The following is a 17,946-nucleotide window of genomic DNA, read 5'->3' on the forward strand; positions in this document are numbered from 1 at the left end:
AGTACTTCTTTGATCTGCATTTCTTTTGGGGAACCTACACAGCGTGCATTTTGTACTTAGTCCTCCTCCCTGTCGTTTCAATTTACACTGTTAAAGCAGCCATTGTTAAAGCCAAGTACTTTATGTACTATGGGTATGTTTGTCAAACAAATACTTCTAAGGGCTCTCCTGGTGCAGGTGTTCCTCCCCTGGCCAGGAATCACCTACGAGCTTCATACCTACAGAGTTCAACAAGCGTAAAAGCTCCATCATCCATTAGCACAACAGTGCATGGAGGTTGCAATATCACTTGACTGGTTCTTCTTAAGATTTCCACGTTTCCAGTGCTTTGCATGCTGCGTAACCCACAGTTGGACCAAGGCCAAAGAGAATATGGGAGAGAGAGAGCATTAATCCCGATGATATTTTCCCCTCAGCGAAAAGGAGTGTTTGCAAAGCCTCAAGATGAGCCATGAAAATAAATATTTGGTTGTCACATAGCTCACGGCCACTCACCCTCAAATTAATTTTGTAGATGATGCCTGCCGTGCGGGTTTGGTCTCCACCTTTGCTTAGAAGAACTTAAGTTTGCTTCGGTTTAACCGGACATAATTCCAGGGTAGAGAAGTTCTGGGCTGTTGCAGGTGACGGCGGCCGAAGGTAATGTGCAGACGCTGGCTGCTAAAGAGGAAGCGGGCCCCGAGGACCGGCTCCTTCAGGCGGCCAAGCCGCCGCGGGCAGGGCCTGCGGGCCGGGCCGGGCCGGGCCTTGCCGGGCCGGGCCGGGCAGGGCGGGCGGGGACGCGGCGAGTCCCGCCAGCGACCCGCGGCGGCTCTGCGTCCCGGCAGGGGGCGCCAGAGAGCGACGGCAACAAACCCGCCCCGCCGAGCCGCCGCCGTTTCCCGGGGATGGCGGCGCTGATTGGTGGGGGCGGCGGCGGCCCGCCGCTGCGGCGCCTCGCGATTGGTCCGCAGGTGCCGCTCGGAGGGGGAGGGAGGGGGAGAGGGAGGGTATATGTGAAGGGAGCGGAGCCGGCGGAGCGCAAGCACTAGGGGAGCGGGGACGGCGGGCTGGGCGCTGGCCGTCTCTGGGCGGGCGGCGTAGGCAGCGGCCGGGGACGCGGACGTACCTCCGCCTGTAGCGACAGCTGCGACTCCCCGCCGGCGGCAGCCGCTCCGGGTGTCCGTGTCAGCGGTGGCGACGCTGGCTGGCCCCAGCCATGCTGTGCTATGTGACCAGGCCGGACGCTGTGGTGATGGAGGTGGAGGTGGAGGCGAAAGCCAACGGCGAGGACTGCCTCAACCAGGTGAGGGGCCGCGCTGCGCTCTTCACCCCGCCGCCGGCCGGTGGCGGGTCACGGGTGGCCGTTGGGCAGCGCAGACCGTTGGTGCCTGACAGGCGCGCACGAGAGCCGGCGGGCGCGCGTCACCCCCTCCCTCCTCCCCGAGCCGCCGCGCCTGGAGGGGGGGGGGGGGACGGAGGGGGGCGCGAGGATCACGGCCTCGGCAGCTCGCGGCGCCCCCGCCGCGCGCCCCGGCCGTTGCGGGCGGCGGTGGCGCGAGGCAGGGCCGGGCGGCGGTGGGGGCGGGGAGCCGCCGCCGCAGTGTCGTCGTCGTCCCCCTTCCCTTCTGGTTTGGTTTTTTTTTTTTTTTTTCCTTTTCTTACCCCCCCCCCACGCTCCATGTTGGATGCAGAGGTTGCTGTATCCGCCCCCCCCCGCCTTGGGGCTCTCCGGCCGTTCTGCCTTCCCCCGTACAGCGCGTGTGTGGAAGGGCAAGGCCTCGGCCTCACTGCTGCAGCCTGCTCTGACTGTCCCTGGGGTGGGGGGCACGAGTGGGACCCGCCGGGCCGGGGTGACGCCGCCCGGGCGGTGCCGAGATGGCCCCCCTGGCCTGCTGGGGCCATGCTGTCGTCCAGGTGCTTTCACCCTTCTGTCGCCACCGCCTCGATGTGGCTGCGGCGGCTGCCGTGAGGATGCTGGAGAGAGCCAAATGTAGCAGCCCAGTCTGTTGGTGGCATCTAAATAAAACTTGTGGGTTGTACTTTTTTTTTTCTCCTTCTTGCCTGGCAAGTGCTATTGGCTGTGATGTTGAGTAACAGATATTCTCCTCTTCTGGAAATCCACTGGCCTTCTTAAGTGCCTGTCCTGGGGGCAAGAAGGGGGGACAGAATTTGACCATGGAAGTCCATGTGGGTTTTGACTAGTGGAGCTATTCCCAATTTATTCTCAGTGTTTGTCTGCATGCTTTTTTGTATGCAACTTAAAATCCAAGTAATTAAGTAATCTTTTGTGTAAAGGTGCTCGCAGCAGGATTTCTTTTTTGTGTTTGAGCAATCTGAAACAATACTTGATTCGGGCAATATTTTTTATCGCCATGTTGTAGCCTCATTATAAAGAACCTCTGTGTTTCAGGTTTGCAGAAGGTTGGGAATTATAGAAGTTGATTATTTTGGACTGCAGTTCACTGGCAGCAAAGGGGAAAATCTGTGGCTGAATTTGAGGAACAGGATCTCCCAGCAGATGGATGGTTTAGCCCCTTATCGGTTGAAATTAAGAGTCAAGTTTTTTGTAGAGCCACATCTTATCTTACAAGAACAGACAAGGTAAGGTAAAGATGATTGTAAGTAGATTTGATTTATTATTTTGTTTTCAATTTCTGTAACTTATGAAAGCGATTAGTTTTTTCTTCCATCTTCTGGTAATCTTGCTTGACTCTTCTGTGTAGTTTTAAAACCTTAGCGTTGTTTAAATGTGTTATTCCTTTTTTGAAAAAAAAAAAAAAAAAGAAAAAAACCCAAGCTGGTAGTATTGTAAGTGTTCTGTAGCTACCAGTAAGTAATGAGTGTAGGTAATTCCCTAAGCACTTAGTGCTGGAAGTGAAAGAAACTAAGCTACCAATAGCAAATTATTTATATGGTATTTGCATGTCCGATAGTAACCTCTGTTCAGTAGTGTTACTCTAGGTCGTTCTAAACCACTGGTACAGAAAGGCAGGAAACAATTCCTCCCACAGAGCAAAAAAAACTTGCTGAATTCCTTTTTGTCTGGTATTATGTTACAGTAACTTTCAAATAGCTACAGGCCCTTTGAGGCTACAAAAGAAACAGCTGTTTTGCTGCTTCTGGGGCCAGTCCTCTTGACTAAATTGTTATCCTGTTAGTCAATTGTAAGAACTAGTCTTCTAAGATTAGTTGTGAACACTTGTTTTTACTCCTTGAGTTTGATTACCACATGAATTGCAATTGAGTTTTCATTAAAGAAAGCTGTGCACATGTATATTTAATGCTGACCTTTTAAAACTAATTTTTCCTGTTAGTTTTAGATAGTACAGTTAATATAAATGGGGCAAAGTGAAGTCTAGTGTCTACGTGATAACGCCAAACCACGTTTTCACTACTCTCCTTAACTTGGTCCTTTCAGAATTAAGACCACAGATACAACGTGGTTGTTCTGCACAGAATATTTGCCTAAAGAGGCTGACAGCATGATTTGGTGTTTATTTTGTAGGTAAAAGGCTTTGAGTTAGCAGCATGCATATATTGTTTCATTTTTTTGAGCTAATGTGCAGGGGAGAGGCTTTTGGGGAGCAGTGGTTTCAGCTCACCAATCTGGTTGAAGTTCTCAGGATGCTGTGGAGCTAGACCATAGCTGTCCTATATAATAGCTTTAGTTAGGCAAATGCATTCTAACCAAATTCCAGTCTTGATGTACCTTATTTGGGAAAAATAAATTCTACTGTCCACAGCATATCCTCAGGCTCTTCTTGAGTATTTTTCTTAAAGAAACTTGTCCTCTTATTTAAATATTGTCAATGAGAGTAAGTATAAAACCAGATAACAAAGGATTTTTATGTAGAACAAAAGGAGCAACACAATTTCATACCTAATGAGGCAGAAGAGATTACCCTGAGCATGTTGGATGTGTCTCCACACACAGACCAAATCAGTGTGAATCTGAGGAAACCTAAAGCTGATATGATTGGCATTTTTATGCTATCCTTGATGATTGTTTGTTCAACTTTACAAGGTTTTTGCAGACACCTGTATTCCTGCCTTCAATGCTGTCAATGCAGGACTTGGAAGGCTGTGCAAGTTAATAGAGAGCTTGAACTGGTGAAACATACTCCAGGGGCCTAAAAGACAGGTTATGTAGCTAGAATGTAACAGAGCTTGTATACCTACCTCAAAGTAACAAGTACTTCTCCACCGTAAAGATGACTTTAAGAGGTTGTAGGTGGGACAAGCTTTCTTTTACCTATGAATTAAGGCTGTTCTAAAACTAGTATTTTTAACAAATAATTTTAAAATTAATTGAGGCTCAGTCATCAGAAGAGATCTATTAAAATTCTACTTTGGAAATAGTTATAATTTTGGAGATTAACAGGTATTGAAACTAATATTTCATGTCACTCTGTCTTGCAAACATGAATAGTCCTGAGGCTTCAGCTAAGCTGTTCAGTCTAAATCCTGAGTATTTTTAGTGTTCTTGCTAAAAACAAATAAAAGTTGTAAAAGAGTTTGCAATAACTGCCTTTGTTGTGTATGCCCAGTAGTCTACATGAAGCAGACCTAGAATTCCATAGTGCCTGTGGTTAATGTATATTTCTGTAGTGCTGACACTGAGTTTCAGTAGATTTACTTTTTTCTAGTTGAGTCTGCTTGAGGATTCACATATGCACATAACTGTGCATTCATATTTAGTTTGCATGTAAGCGTGTGTATTATCAAGGAGAAGATGAAAAACTTGTTAAACCTGTCACTGAACTTTAAATCAATAGGTAGTATATCACAGAATTGCAAGGATTAGCTGTACAGTTACAACTGACACCTTGTTTCTTACCTTTACTTGCAAAGTCAGTGTGTTGGTTGATGAAGTAATGCGTGTCCTTCATTTCCTTTAGCAGTTATGTCCACAACTGATATATAGGGTATTTCTCTTCTGTGAAGAAAGCTGAGGAAGTCTCCCAGTCTTCTACTTGCTGCCTCTGATGCTGTTTTTGCGTATAAATTAGATGCATGTTGAGACTGCTTTTGAAATCTGGGAAGCTGCAAGTAATTCTAAACTTTTTTGATATGCTTCATCTTGATGATAATAGTGAATGTTGTGACTGAGTTGTTACCAGGTTTTTTCTATGTACTTCGGAAGCTTTGTCAACCCCAGTTGTACTGCTTCATTAGAGATCCTTGTCTTGCACTTAATTTAAAACTCAGGTGTGTGTTTGAAGAAACTTAATGTTCAGGTTTCTACAAGCTGCGTGAAAAGCTGATCTGGCAACTGAACATCAACCTCTGCTTCTGTTATCTTTAATCAGTGTGCAATCCAGTGGAAGATCGCAACCTCATGCATTTTAATCTTCCTATGCAAGGGAGCCTTCTTGCTACTGAGTGCAAAGGCAGACCAGGTTGTAATTGTACCTTTGACCACTGTGGCAACAAACCACCTCACCATGTGTGTTGTGAATGGGAGAATTGCATGGGGAAAAAAACCTTGTTGCTACACTTTCTTCCCTTTAACAGGGTTAATAGTGGTTTATTTCTGTTCTTCTTTGGATCTCAGTGTCTAATTTTTTATTTGACTGCCTGGTACTGAATTTCACCACAGGATTTTGTAGTTTAGAGTTGTTTTCAGTGGAATGAAAGCGCTTCAGTGCGAGAATGCTATTCAAATTTAATCTGCTGCTGTCAGCTGGAGTCTTAGAAACAAGTCTGAAATGTGAAGAGTGTGCTTGTTTAGAGGAGTTTGAATAACTATATGTTTTTCTGAATGGAAAATGACTGAAGTGGCTTGAAGAGGACTTACCTTTTTGCTTAAAGATACATGTGGTGGCCCAAGATCCAGATCATAAGCTCTGGCTTATGCCACATTTGCTTTCATGGTTTTCTGTATGTCTTGGTAGGTAAAGCAACAGTTGGTAAAAGAAGTGAAGAGCAGGGTTTTGGTGTTTTTTTGTATCGCATGTTACAAAGCTCCGAGTTACTCCAGTGAGGGGCTGGGACTCGGAGAAGCGATTGTACCGGCCAGGCGGAGTTTTCGGGGGACTTTGGGACGGGGGGAGAAGACGGGCTGGCGGGGCGCGGCGCGGTGTGAGGCCGGGGCGGGCGGTGGCCGGCAGTGACCTCGGCCGGCAGCCGCCGGGGGGAACGGGCGGCCGCGGGAGGAGCTCGGCTCCCGGTTGGCCTGCTCCTCGTCTTGTCTCGGGGCGGGCAGTGCCGCTGCTGCTGCTGCTGCTCGGGCTAAAAAGCTTTCTTTGTGAGACGTGATGGGGCAGGGAGGTCTTGCCGCTTGCATCCACCTTAACAACGAGCGTGTTTGCCGGGCCGCGCGACAGGCAAATTGTGCCAAACGGCCCTCCGGGAGAACAATGGCTTCAAGTCTGGCAGGATAAAGTCAACGTTGCGGCGGTCGCACAGCGGTAGAAATTATTTTGAAGTGAATCGTTTGTTGAGCAACGTACGATTTACCCAGATGTACTTCAAAACGGGCAAAGTTATTTGTCTTGTGTAATATGACCGAAAATCAGATATACCTATGTAAGCCATGACAATTTAAAACAATGTGTTGGATTCTAACAAGCCACACAATCTCATGAAGCATTCAAAAGAGCTGTGTTTTGTCAGCCTTGAGATAGGCAGTTATTGTTTTAGAAGCTGTCGAAAGTTCTGTGTGATGTTTGCCAGTATCTGAATTTTATTTACCAAGTACATTGTTTTTGCAGTGTTATCCAGTTGTATTCATGAATTAGTTAATTTTAAGAACTGGCTTGTTGAATATTTTGAGCAGTTAGATACATGTAGTAGGTAGAAAATCAGAAAAAACATCCTATTATCCTACAGCATTGGCTACCCAGTGCAGCAGTGTCATGGTATTTGTTACAATGCAATAAAGCAGTCTGCTGTATTAGACACCAGGGTGAGTTTAATGGGTCTGTTTGTCTAAATCAGAGTTGAATTGCAGTTGGGAACCTTTCACCCACTCTGCCGAGAGCAAATAAGAACAAAGATACTGAGGAACATAACTGTAACTGCAATGGCTTTGCTTGTTCAAATGGAGTGGCCTTATATATGCTTTTAAAATCAGAATTATAGTCTATAGATCTTTGTCAATATATATTTAGGGAGAACAATTATGCCTCTTAATTTTGATTCCTTTAGACTGCAGAGTTGTAAATTTACTTCACAGTAGGAAAGAGCCTTTCCCTGTGGTAAGGAGTGTCATACCCCAGAGAGAACAAACAGTTCCTTGGGACTTATGCTAAGATTCTTGCCAGTAGTCTGGCAAGAGAGGGGGTTCTTTTGGCCATACTTCTAGCTTAGGAGTCATTAGTCATATACAGATACTTTTTATTGGTAAAGGATGGGTGTTTTTCACTTTTTCCACTGACAGCTAAGTCTAGAGCTTAAAAGCTTTTAATATTGTCTTCAGATTTCTATTTGCCCTGTTTTCCTTTGCTTGCTTAAAGTAGTAGAAACGAAGTTTTTGGTGCAGAACTTTGATTCCTAGTGCACATAATTGTCTTCAATGCGTTAAAGATAAATTAATCTTGTGTTATATATACTCTACGCTTTTCATACCACTTATTTGGTGGGGTTGTTATTGCCAGTTCAGTTGTATGAACACTGAACTAGGTGATTTGCCTCCTGTAGGGATTTCATTGTGATGAAATACTGACACATTTCTGGTAGTGCTCTTCAGTATAGTCAGCCTGCAAAAATTGCTTCAGAGGGAGGCAAAAAGCAATTGATATCATATCTAGGTTTGTGACTTTGGTAGCTGTAGTTTATTCTGAAATGGGCTATCTGCTGAAATCTTCTTGCAGCCCCCCTCTTCCTACATTTGTATCAAATTATTTATGTGCAACTAAAACACATTAATCACACTGTACATTTGACTTTACTGACCATTTTAATATGCACATAGAATTTAAACTGTATAAAAAGCACTGGGGCAAAAATAAGGATACAAAATGAATATAAAATCACCAGTGTAACTAGTGCTTGAAGAAAACATGTGATCCTGTTCTAATTCTAAAACTGCTTTTTTCTTCTTTTGGAAGGGAAGAAATTCTGCTGAGGCAGTGACTAATGAAGTATAGCTTTGGCAAACTCGGATGTTTTGTCCTCTAATCAGTATTTCTATGTACTGTTTTCAACTACTAAACTCAAAGAAAATGTTCTGTAATTGAATATACAGGAATATCTAGCTAGCATGAGGTTTGGGGGTGAAACTAGGGCTGTTTTACGTTGTATAGACTGTCTTTTGTACTAATGCTGTCATGTGTAGAACTTGAGCTACAAGTGCAATGGAAAGTTCTGTTTGTTCTTAAAGCTGCCACTAGTTGTTCAATGTCCCAACATGTCTGGCAGATGTTAAGATGACTAGGAGCCACAATAATTGGTTGCTAAAGTTCAGAGTTGTGAAGACTTGTTTTCTATGAAGATTTAAAGGTGAAATGGAACTTTGGCAAGAGTAGTAACAAAGCTGCAGAATGTGCCAAGAGAATATTGAGGTGGGTGGGGTAGGAAACATACTTTTGTCTGACTTGAGTTACTTGTCAAGTCTATAACAGTTAATGTGTCATGTATAACTGAAGTGGTGAATAATGCAGAAACAAAAACAATTAGTTTCTTATATAGTACTCAAACTTAGACATTCTACTAGTGGTGTTGTGAATGTAACCTTTAGAGGCCTTTAGTTACAGTTCAGTTCTTAGATTTAAAACAGCTCATTGTTTGAAAACTTGCTTGGTGAAAATTCCATTAAGCATAAAATACTAACACTGAAATAATTCCTTGGAAAAACTGAGTACACTTTTACTGCACAATCTGAATATCTTCAGAGGTGGGAAAAGCTTTAACAATTTTTTCATTGTATCTAGGTATTCCTAGAGAGAGGAGGGACAGTGGATTTAGTGCTATTAAGTGATTAGGTCACAATATAATTTACAGAAACTTAAATACTTTCTGGTAACTAATAGAATCTGTAATATGGCCACGTTTTCTATGGATGATCTGTTGGGTCCTTTAGACTTGGCAGAATTAGATAAGGAACTGCCTCAAGGCTTCTAATGCTTTAGTTTTGCTTGACTGTACTCAGCAATAAAAGCACATTCTTTTGCCTTTTTGTTTTAAGATCAAAAGACTTTTTTTAGTTTTGTGTGAAGGGAAAAGAAGTCTGCTTTTATAATCAGATTTTGGCTGGTGTCAAGTTTTGAACCTTGAAGAGGGATGATTTTGTAATGGATATTAGTATAACTTTGGAGAAGTGCAATCTTAGGCTGGATGGGCTAATCAGAATCTGCACTAATCAGAATCACTTTTTCAGATGTATAAAATGTTTGCAACCCTCACTATCTTTCAATTTCTAGGTGCTTATCCTTCCTCAAACACACTTAAGGACTCAAAATAAAAAAAGTGAATTTGCTACTTGAACTTTGGTTCAGGGCAGCTGCTGTAGCAGATCAGTATGAAGTCATTCACTGTCATTCAAAAACTTATTTCACTGACAGGCCCTATGTTAACTAGTTTCTGATCTATTATGGGTGCGGTGTAGGCAATGGGCTTGGGCCAGCAGTGGGTTCTTTAGGTGCAGACCAATGACTTTGAGAGGGACTGTTAAATACAGGTGTTTGTCTGTTTTCTCTGACTCAGCAAAACAGCTTACCACAGTGTAAGCCCAGACATGAACTTGCATAGTTCTAGTTACTTTGCAATAACTGTCCTTTATACATGCCATACCTTTGTCCCCTTTATCAGAAAAGTGCAAAGTAGCTTAGATGTTTTCCCTGATGTGATAGGAGCCGGTTATGGGAAGCTACTGTACATTAGCTGATGTGATGCTATTTCACAGTGTACATTAAACTTGTCTACCTATGCCATTACTGGCTTTTTATTATTGGAATGTGACAAGCTGTGCTTCTGCTGTAGTTGTTTCTGTAATACATCTGTATTTGCAGGAGCAATCTTTTGTTTTTCAGCTCCCCTCTTGATGTCAATAAGGCCTTCCCACCAAGGGGAAAAGACTGACTTTTCCCTGTGTAGTCAGTGCTGTTGTATGCATAAAATAAACTGAAGATAAAAACATTTAGGTGTGGTAGTTGTAAACATGCTTCAGCTAATGAGAATAAAATTGTCAGATATTTCTTTGAAATACTGTATGTGTAATTAGTACATAGTTATAATGACTGGAAAACCTGTTCTGAATAGAGGATCAAAAGTGCATGAAAAGCCATTTATTTTATGAAATGTTGATTGGAATTAGGGAAATGCCTACTATTTGGATTTGTTTTGGCCATAGTGTTTTAGTAATTCATCAAATACTTTGTCTGGATTTATGAACTGAGCCCCAACAATAGGAGTGTGTACAACCAATGCATTTTAAAAGCCACCGATATGCCTTTCTGTGGCCCAAGCCAAAAGAGTTATGAATTAGCAAGGTAGGAGAAAGGGATTGGAGCAGAGGTTTGGGACTTGCTCAAAAAAAATCCTAAACAAGGAATAACTTGCTAACAGTGGGGACAGCTGTACTGTTTGAAGCTCTGGTCCTCTTGCCACTGAAACTTGTATCCTGCACAGAGCAAGGATATTGGCTTCCACCAGACACCCACTAGAACTACTGAAGTGTAGATTGATGTCTAGACATCAGAGTGATGCAATTAAGCACCTTTGTCACAACTGCAATGAAGCTCTAGCATGCCTCAAACTGCTTGCAAAGGGAGGTGTTGGAGCTGTGATTTGTTGCAGGAAATGGATTGTAGGGCAGCTTATGGGGTAATTTAATACCTATTTTTTCCTGATTGCAGAAGTTCTGGATATGGGGCATCTTATGGGCCAGTATTTTCTTAGCTGCAGCATTTACTGTACTAGAGCTAAGAATGGACACAAATTTTCTAAGTTATGTAATAATTCATAGTGCTGAAAAAGTAGGCTTATTTGCCCTTTTCCGCAATGGAGTTGTAGAGTGCTACAACAGGCTATACATAAGATATTACCCAAAATTCCTGTTGGAAGGAAAGCTAATCACTTATTAGCATCTCCAACTTGAGATGAGTGATTCAATACAAATTCTTAAGAAAAGTACATTACACTTAATTTTGGAAAAGAAAAATGTAAATGTCCTATTACTATGGAAGCTAAGACACATCCCTGTGCATACTAGGCTTCATTTCTTGAAAGATTTTTTTCAGTGATATGTAACTACTTCTGCATCTGGTTTCCATAAATATGTTGAGTCTTAAGAACAAATGCTAATAAATTTTTATTGTCTTCCCTGAGGGGAGATAAGGATGAATTTATAGCAGTTAAGGTAGACTATAGGGGAAATTAGCAGGCTGCTGTTAGTGTTGGTGGAAATTTTGATTTTTCTAATTAACTGACCTATTAGATAATTAAGAGCAGCTTTGAGTTTGCCAGCTAGTTGTCAAACCTGCCTTGATCCCAAGTGTAAAGGTTGGTCTGACAAATGTGCTTACACAGTAGTTTTTGTATTTTATTCCACAATGCCTTTTCAGATGTTCCAAGTTATTCTGTTAATCATGTCACTGGCAAAAAGCACCATCTTACCTTTGACTGTGGTGGCAGAGGCATTTCAGCTGTGTAGAGAAAGTGTGACTTCTCCTGTTGCTTGATAGATGTGTGTATGCTGGTTTGGGCTGGTCTTCACAAATTTGCTTTTCTGAAATGCAGAATAACTTGTAAATGGCAACCAAAGAAATCTAAACCTAAGAAACTAATCCAAATACATTTCATTGATATTTCACTCACTAAATTGAAATTACTAAGTGGCCTTAGGAGTTAAAGCAGTTCTTAAGAACATGATGTTAAAGTGCTCATTTCTTTTAATAGTGCTTTTAGATACCATGTTCAGTTGTAGCCTCATCTTTAAGTGTAAGTGAATAATAAGATGGAGTCCCTTTTCCTTCTCTTGTGCCAGACTTTCACTACTTGGCACATTAATTGAAAATTCTTGATTACCAAATTAATGGTTACCAAACATATCTGAGATGTTATTTGATACATATCTTGATTACAAACATCTTTTAACATTTTGTGTAAGCGAACATTTCTTATTCCATTGCAGGCATATGTTTTTCTTGCATATAAAAGAAGATCTTCTTGCTGGTAATCTTCAGTGTTCTTCAGAGCATGCAATTGAACTTAGTGCATTGTTGGCACAGATGAAGTTTGGAGATTATAACCAGAACACTGCCAAGTACAATTATGAAGAGTTGTGTGCAAAAGAGCTCACCACTACCATTTTGGAGAGGTAAAAAGAACACAGTGATATAACCTCCTTTTTGGAGACCAAAAGCATAAGATCGTTATGCCCTTAATTGCTGATCCTATAGTGTATCTTGTGTTGTTAAAAAAAAAATAGCTTGGGTAGCTTTGGAGATCAGAACACAACCTGAATGTTTAACTAATGTTCTGATTTCAGTTCATTTTTAAGTTTGCTTATGAGTATTTTATTATTTTGAGCAAAAGCTGTTGAACTCTAGTACTTGGGGAAATACAGGTATCTAAATACTTGGAGCAGGGTAATCAAATTGCGAGTATGTCTTAGACCTACAGTTGTGAAAGAAAGTAACAAGAATTTGTGGCTTAGTACCCTTACACTGAGAAGTAAACAGGATTCACGAAACACCTTCATAGCTCGATTCCTGAATATCAAGAAACTTTCAGTGTGTCATGCTTTTCTGTAGATTTTTTTTTAGTTATGACCTTAGTGGTTGTTGCGGTAAATATGTTGGGTGTGGGGCGGGCTGTTAGTTGGAAAGCCTTGATTACATGTAGCTTTCTCATTTCTAAGCAAATGCACAGTATTGTGTCCTGAACATTCTCAGGATGTTTTGGTAATTTTCACTTCCAGTTCATGATTACTGGAAATCTATAGCCAGATAAGGCAGGTCAGGAGCACTTAATAATCCGTTTAACTAGGTCATCTAAAAACCCATGTTAAAACAAGCTGCTGACAGTAACAGTGCATACTTGAGTTATTTCACCTATTCTTCATCTTTTTATCAACAGCATTATTGCAAAGCACAAGGAGCTAGAAGGTTTAAGTCAAGCTTCTGCTGAATACCAGGTTCTACAGATTGTTACAACACTGGAGAACTATGGGGTAGAGTGGCATTCAGTGAGAGATAGTGAAGGGCAAAAACTCCTTATTGGTGTTGGACCTGAAGGCATATCCATCTGTAAAGATGACTTCAGTCCTATCAACAGGTATGTGTTTTGTGGAACCATTTTCATCTTCCATTTTTCAGAAGTACTGAGTATGCCTCTAGTTTTTACATAAATCTACAAAACTGCTCTATGAATTACTAAAAGGAGCTATTGGGACATAAGGTCTGAGGACACTACCTGTTTATAATCCAGATGACAACTGGCCTTAATACTTTTGATTTTTACACGTATCTTTGAGGTGGCATGTTCAGTCCACCATCACAGACAACAGTCAGAGATCACTGTAATGTCTGATAGAAGTGCACTGTAGTAGCTTGTGGAAAATGCCCTTATCCTTAAAAGCTAAATAACCTTTCTTTATATTCATTTATAGGATTGCTTATCCGGTTGTTCAGATGGCAACTCAGTCTGGGAAGAATGTATATCTGACTGTTACCAAGGAGTCCGGTAATAGTGTAGTTCTCTTGTTTAAGATGATCAGTACAAGGGCAGCAAGTGGACTCTATAGAGCAATTACAGAGACACATGCATTTTACAGGTCAGTATTGCCACTAGAGTGAACTGCTGCTGGTCTTCTCCACAGTATTTGAATGAAGTGCTTAAGTGGCCAGCAGTCTGACTGCACTTCAGAAATTCTCTGCAAAATTTCATTGTCTTTGCAGCTTCTACTTTCTTCTTAAGTCCAGAAGCTGAACAGGTTTTTGCTGCTTTCCATTTTGTGGGGTGGGAGTACAAGACAAGTAAGCAAAATTTTTTCAGTTACCACTACAAATAACAGCACTTCAGAATATAAACTTACTGTGTTCTTTGATACTTCATAAACAATACATATGGGTTTTGTCCCTGTGTAAGAGGGAGGATGAGAGAGCAAAGGATAAAAAATTCTGTCCTTCAGAATATGTAGGTGTAGCTCTTGCCTGTGTACTCCTTGTTTCTCCTTTATTTGGTTCCTCCAATTGCTAGAAGTTACCTGTATGCCACCTTCCCCTCCCATGTGTTTAAATCTTCCTACAATTCCTCTGTCCTTGCTCACATGCCCAGGATTTTTTTTCATGCCAGCAGCTATCCATTGTCTTTATCCTATTGTTCTTTGATGTTTTTTGAGGTAGGGGTGCTATAATAATTTGTTGATGGCTGATTTTTTTTAGAATCCCTTTTCATTCCTACTGTGAGGTCCAACACTGATCAGTAGAACTGTCAAAGATGCTTAGTGGTGTTTTCTTGAAATTAACTACCATGTATCAGTTTCAATTACTTTGTAAGAAAAATTGTACTTAAAGCAGAGGAAAGTACATACACTATGCAAAGACCTGTCCAGCTTCTCAAATTAACATCACTTTAATACAGTTATGGCAATTAACAACAACTAGTTGCCTTACTAACCATTGCAGCTAATCAGCAGCTAACCACTGCTTATTTTGTGAGCCTGATGTTAAGCATGTCTTGTTCTGCTCTGTAATTATATGCCCTTGCACTGCTGTTTTGCACTCTTCATACTTTTTTCCAGGCTATTAAATCATTATATAACTTCTTAAACAGTCTTAACTTTGATCTTTGTCTCTGCTTGTAACTTCTGCTGTCCTTCGTTGTTTCTGATTTTAATTTAAGCATAATTTTAGTTAGGCGATGGCATTTGGCCATAAGCTTAGATCTTGGACCTTAGGCCCTGTGACGCTGTAGTCCTTATGTTCTGTGTTTGTGTCATCTTTCCTACATTGTCCAGAGATGTGATAGGCCTCAATAGGCTTCTGCAGATTTAACTGTATCACCGAAGTATGTGACAAGCATGGTTAGGGTAGCTGAAATACCCAGTGGCAGATACAAATGCCTTAATTTGTCTACACTGCATCCTCACTGGCTCCCTTCAGATGATATAATATGAGTATATAAAGTACTGAGTGGAAATTTGGTTAAAGACATTATTTGACTCTATGCTAAAATTTTTTGAGAGCCTGTCTAAAAGAGGTGGTATGCCAAAGACTATTAATTGGAATTCTTTAATGCAGTGTTTGGAAATTACCATGTAAAGAGGTGTTGCCAAGCTGAACTGTAGATTAAGCAAGTGTTGGCTGTTTGTTAGCATAATGCCTTAAGTCCCTTCCATAGGCTGACTCCGTTTTACTAGACATGTCACACTTTTGAAGATGTAAAATAACTGTCACTTTTCCATTTTGTACTTTTCAAAGTAGAGTTGTCATGCAAACAACATTCAAGATCTTAAATATTACCTCAGACTGCTCCATTTACTTTCAGTGCTGTTACTTCAACTTTGGGAACAAATTATTGTAGGGATAGGTTTAGTTGGTATTAACTAACCAAGTTTGCATTTGTCCTATTGTTTTATAGATGTGACACTGTCACCAGTGCTGTCATGATGCAGTATAGTCGAGACTTAAAGGGCCACCTAGCATCTCTATTCCTGAATGAAAACATTAACCTTGGTAAAAAATACGTCTTTGACATTAAAAGAACATCAAAAGAAGTTTATGATCATGCAAGGCGAGCTCTTTATAATGCTGGCATTGTGGATCTTGTTTCAAGAAGTGACCAAACCCCACCAAGTTCCCCCCTTAAGTCTTCGGAAAGTAGCATGAACTGTGACAATTGTGAAGGTCTTAGCTGCCAGCAAACGAAAGCTCTGCAAGAGAAGTTGCGGAAGCTAAAGGAGTCCATGCTTTGTATGGTGTGTTGTGAAGAAGAAATAAATTCGACCTTTTGTCCCTGTGGCCACACAGTATGCTGCAAGCCCTGTGCTGCCCAGTTACAGGTAATTGCAATGCCATTCTGTATACTTAACAGTCATGGATTAATATGTTTATGTTGATATTCCAGTAAAACTTATTTTTAAAATTTTGTTGTAAACTAATTCCAAAGAACATTGTGTTTAGAAGATGTGTTTGAAGGATAAGTTTTAGCTGTGCTAGCTTAACTTGCGGTGAGGGTAAGGATTAGCTGCATGTTTCTCGCAATACCCTGTTTTAGATATGGAGATTATGGAAAAGTGCTTTGTTATTGTGTAAATGGAAGAAAGTCTCCAATAAGTGTAGAGACTCTCAAAATATGAAGTAAACTAATTTCCTAATGTTTTTCCTTTCCAGTCGTGTCCTGTTTGCAGATCTCGTGTAGAGCATGTCCAGCATGTGTACTTGCCAACCCACACCAGTCTTCTCAATCTGACTGTGATATGATCTACGTGTACACTTTAAAACCCATCATGTACTTTTTAAACTGCACTAATATGAAATGCAACCATTGATTGTGAAGAAGGCAATCACTCTGGCACCTATCTACGATCACAAGCAAAAAATACTGCATTTTTAAACATAGAATATTCTTTGTTCAGCATGTCCAAAATGGTTTGGGACATCTTTTGAGACCAGAAGTGTAATCAATTCATTTTACTTAAAAGGAGAATGATGCATAAGTTTGTAGCATGGCAGTGTTGCCACAAAGCTAGGTAACCCTGGAGAAATGTGGTGTCCACATATTGATATACCCAGCGGGAGCAATGCAGCCTTTTGTTTTACACTCTCTAAATCCTTTTTAGTACAGTCATTCCATTTATTTTAATAGTAAGACTAGCTTTTACAGTATCAGTTTAGTATGGCTCATAGTTTCTGCTTTTAGTAAACTGCTTTAAAGAGGAGAGAACTTCTTTTAAAAAAAAATTGGTTCTTAAACTAAAGTTACAAGGCTTCATCAAGCAGCTGCGTTTAACTCAGAATTCTATTAAATAGAAAACAATTCTGAGAGAAGAGCTTTGGAAGGGTAGGGCAAGTTAATCTGAGTGTTGAGGGTGGGTCAGCAAAGTCTTCTGGCTGGCAATGTCCTGTGGAAGCACTGTTCTGGGACTTCCTTCACAGCTCTCAATGGGCAAGGTGCTCCCAGGTTTCCCACATCCAACTTGGCTGGTGATCTCAGGAGCTGCAGTCAGCTGCCCTTTAAGTTGACTTTATTTTTGGAGACTGATTTTAAACTATTAAACATGTACCATTAATTTCTAAAATAAGGGTTGTGTATAATTTTAAATGCTTTCTTCAGTTAACATCTTTATTGGGTAGGTCATTTCCTGCTAAAATGTTTTTAATCTCCACCCCCCTACTTGGGCATTTTGGGCTCTGGTTTCCTAGTGTATTCTCCAGGGTACAGAGGGAACTAGAGACCATGTTTGGGTGCAATACTGGCTTAATCAAAGCTAGAGAAGTACACTGTCACTTTACTGAAATTTTCTGACTATACTTTTCATATTGCCTTAATGTAGCAGTAATGTGTGTTTATGCATCTGTTTCTTTGCACAGACATTTTGTCAAAATATTAAAACTCTACTTTTTTATGACACATTAGCATATAAACCTTACTCTAAGAGGGTATTTATTTTTTCACTTTGTAAAGAAAATTTTGTTTCCTCATGAAGCAAGAGCTTTGTCCTATATCGTAGGCAACTTCTGTCTTTTTATATTCAGATTAATAAAGGACTTTAAAAATCTACTTTGTGCTATTGATAAGACTTTAATTTTGTTCTGAAATTCATCTGAGTCGTTACTGAACTGAAAATACAGTATGAAGTATTTTCATGTTTAGAGTCTTGAATGTTGTGTCATGTTTTAAGTGGTAATGAAGCTTCCTTAGGTGCGTGCAAATGTCAAGAGAGGGAAGATGACTGACATGGTATAACCATCTTTGTTCAGGCAGTGTACTTTAAAAGAGCTGACATATTCCAACTGTAAAACAGCCTTCAGAATTAACTTTGTGAATAACTTCTGCTACAGTAAATTGCCCCAAATG

At 40.9% G+C, this 17,946-nt stretch overlaps 1 protein-coding gene across 1 annotated transcript; it reads left to right on the top strand.

Annotated features, from left to right (window-relative positions):
- The first annotated feature begins 1,016 nt into the window (after positions 1–1,016).
- MYLIP (myosin regulatory light chain interacting protein) lies at positions 1,017–17,649 on the top strand. The gene is made up of 7 exons (XM_075052514.1): positions 1,017–1,285; positions 2,393–2,583; positions 12,056–12,241; positions 13,003–13,200; positions 13,535–13,699; positions 15,508–15,928; positions 16,260–17,649. The coding sequence occupies exons 1-7, from the start codon at positions 1,199–1,201 to the stop codon at positions 16,347–16,349; spliced, it is 1,338 nt and encodes a 445-aa protein (XP_074908615.1). The 5' UTR covers positions 1,017–1,198; the 3' UTR covers positions 16,350–17,649.
- The last annotated feature ends 297 nt before the right edge of the window (positions 17,650–17,946 follow it).

This window comes from Buteo buteo, chromosome 20 (genome assembly GCF_964188355.1).
Source record: "Buteo buteo chromosome 20, bButBut1.hap1.1, whole genome shotgun sequence".
In the NCBI taxonomy this organism is placed as follows: domain Eukaryota; kingdom Metazoa; phylum Chordata; class Aves; order Accipitriformes; family Accipitridae; genus Buteo; species Buteo buteo.